Consider the following 2620-nt stretch of genomic DNA (forward strand, 5'->3'; position numbering starts at 1 on the left):
AGAAGAAACACAATAAACACTGCACAGTCACCTACGTTTGGAAACTTCTCTCATGTGACTCACTTTTACTTACCTACATTTTGATGGTAGCAAAACACCTGCATTCATGGTACAATGTAAAAAAGACAATTCCCATTTGTGTCTTAAATCTGAACCCCAGAGAAGTTCTCCAGAGTTGAAAGTCATAATTTAAATGAAGGCGATATATGAGCTGTGAATAAGAATGCATCAACTTTAATTTACATGTCATTGTACAGTTGATAGTGCCATTGCAAAAATAGAATTTGGTGTAAAAACAAAACAAAAAGAGGAGACATACTTTCGTTCAAGAGAACTATTGATCACAGAGAAGAAAAATGTGAACACTGTAAGAAGAATGTGAAGACTCTCAGACGCGACCTTCAGACAACAATGCAGCGAGACCAAAGTCAATGAAACAGAGTGAGGAAAATAATTCAAGTTCATTTCTGCAGCAGTAACAGAGCTTTCCAGTGAATACGTTTAATACTTTAGAATAAATGATCAAAACCAGAATACTTTCTGACTAAACAAAGTGTAAAATAATAATAAAACCTAATTCTTTACACTCAGTGGCCAGTTTAGTGAGAACAATGGCTGATATATATTATCATTATAGCGACTAAAAAATACAAGTTCAACCAGAGTGCTAGATATGAATCAAAAACTATAAAACAGTGGAGGACTATGTATGATCGGGGATAATAATAATAATAATTAAAACTTTTATAGCGCTTTTCTAAGTACACAAAGACGCTTAAATGGTTCAGAAGATGACTATCATTAAGTTAAATTGTTTGATTTCTGAGGCAGATTTAATGCATGTGTTGAGATCCTCAACCTCGCTGAACCTTAAGAATGAGCTCCCGAAATCTTGACATCATCCTCACCTTGACTGGCCCCAAAGAGCCTGAGTCTAGATGCTTCAGCACAATTGACCCTTCGTTTTTGTTTTGTTTAAAAACTAGACACGTGGTTCTCAACCTTCTTTTCAGTGATGTACCCCATGTGAAATATTGTTTTCAGCCGAGGAACCAGAATATATACAACTTACACTTATATTTTATTGAATATTCATCAAATAACAATTTTTAAAGGATTTTTTAATGGGTGCTCATTTCAAATATATTTTAAAATAAATCCCACGTACCCCCAGGGGGTCCACGTTCCACCATTTGAGAACCACTGAAAAAGATAATATATATCCAGGGAGTGCAGTTAGTGGCAGTGTGGGCTCCATGGCTTCCAGCTCTGGAGTAGCAGCGGGGGCGGGGGGGGTAATTTGCTTTAATAATAATCATTATAACATACGCTAGCTAAGCTATGGCTGCCTTAACAGTTTAAAAAGTACATGAGCAGGTCCACCTCCTGCTTCACAGACCTAAATGTCTAAAAGCACAGTGAACTACCACAGCCCTGATATTTCTCGAGACTTTCGTATCTACCATGAATTTTCCATGAACCGTCCACAGAAACTACGCCTTTGTGCGTCTCCACATTCATCTTTTCAAACACACTGGTAAAAAACAATCGCACCGCACACAAAGCTGTTTCTTTTTTAGCTTTTTTTAGCCTGACGTCCACTAAACCGGCCACTGAGTGTAAGCTCATCGGGTAACGTCACGGTACTGTATGTTGACATTTTGTTCGTTTAGGAAACCGGGGACATCTTGGTTTGTTGTTTCCAGCGGCGAATGCAGTGAGTGTGTGTGTGGCGCTCTACGCCATCTGGACTCCTTTGTAGCCTTGCCGCTTCGGCTGACGTGGGAATTTGTTTTTCTTATACCTGTAAAAAAAAAAACACAGAAAATATTTGGTTTAAAAAAAGGGCAAACCAAGTCTATATCTTTGTATTCTTGAGATGAGCTGACAACTGGAGAGGTGACCAGGTTTAAAAGCTCAAAGACATGTCTTTAGATACTGTTTTACAAGTCAATATAAGTGAATGTTTCATGTTTATGACACTAGTCCACCATAAATATGAACATAAACCATAAATATGACTTGAAGGGACTCGAGAGCGACTTGGGAGAGCACCCCAAGTTTTGAAAATATCAATTTTCACATTGTTAGCATGAAGCTACACATGATTAGCACACAGTTTTAGAAATCTTAGAACCTACTGAATCTACTAATGCCGCCAAATAACTTCACTTATCAAAGCCAAACTTTGTAAATACACTATACACATACATATGTATAATTAAAATGAGAAAATAAATCCTGGAATATTTTTTATTTATTTTGTATATATATATATATACCGTAAAAGTCGGGTTACACGCGCTACTACCTTTGGTCAGTGTCCCTGTTTGTTCCCCGCTGTAGCCAGCTGGCGCTCATGCTAGTTCCCCAACTAACTTCTGCTAGCGCTCCGCTAACTTCCGCTAGCTCCCCGACCACCGAAGGGCAGAGGGAGGTAGCAGCAGCAGCGGGCAGTAGCAGCAGGAGCAGGGAGCTAGGAGCAGCGCTAGCTAGCAGCAGAGCTAGCTAGCGCTGCTCCTAGCTTGCCACAGCGGGACACTGACCGGAGGTAGGAGCGGCTTGTAACCCGACTTTTGCGTTATATATTTTCCTTTCCTGTGTACAATCAGGATCAATA

General features: G+C 39.4%; 1 protein-coding gene across 1 annotated transcript in view; it reads right to left on the bottom strand.

Moving 5' to 3' along the window:
• Positions 1 to 248: 248 nt before the first annotated feature.
• LOC306739933 (proepiregulin-like) overlaps positions 249 to 2620 on the bottom strand; it is a 9833-nt gene continuing 7461 nt past the window's right edge. Inside the window, exon 5 of the mRNA XM_079222023.1 lies at positions 249 to 1804. Within this exon, the coding sequence (XP_079078149.1) occupies positions 1738 to 1804 (67 nt within the window). The 3' untranslated portion in view covers positions 249 to 1737. The remainder of the gene's footprint in view (positions 1805 to 2620) is intronic.

This window comes from Taurulus bubalis (genome assembly GCF_910589615.1).
Source record: "Taurulus bubalis genome assembly, chromosome: 8".
Taxonomy (NCBI): domain Eukaryota; kingdom Metazoa; phylum Chordata; class Actinopteri; order Perciformes; family Cottidae; genus Taurulus; species Taurulus bubalis.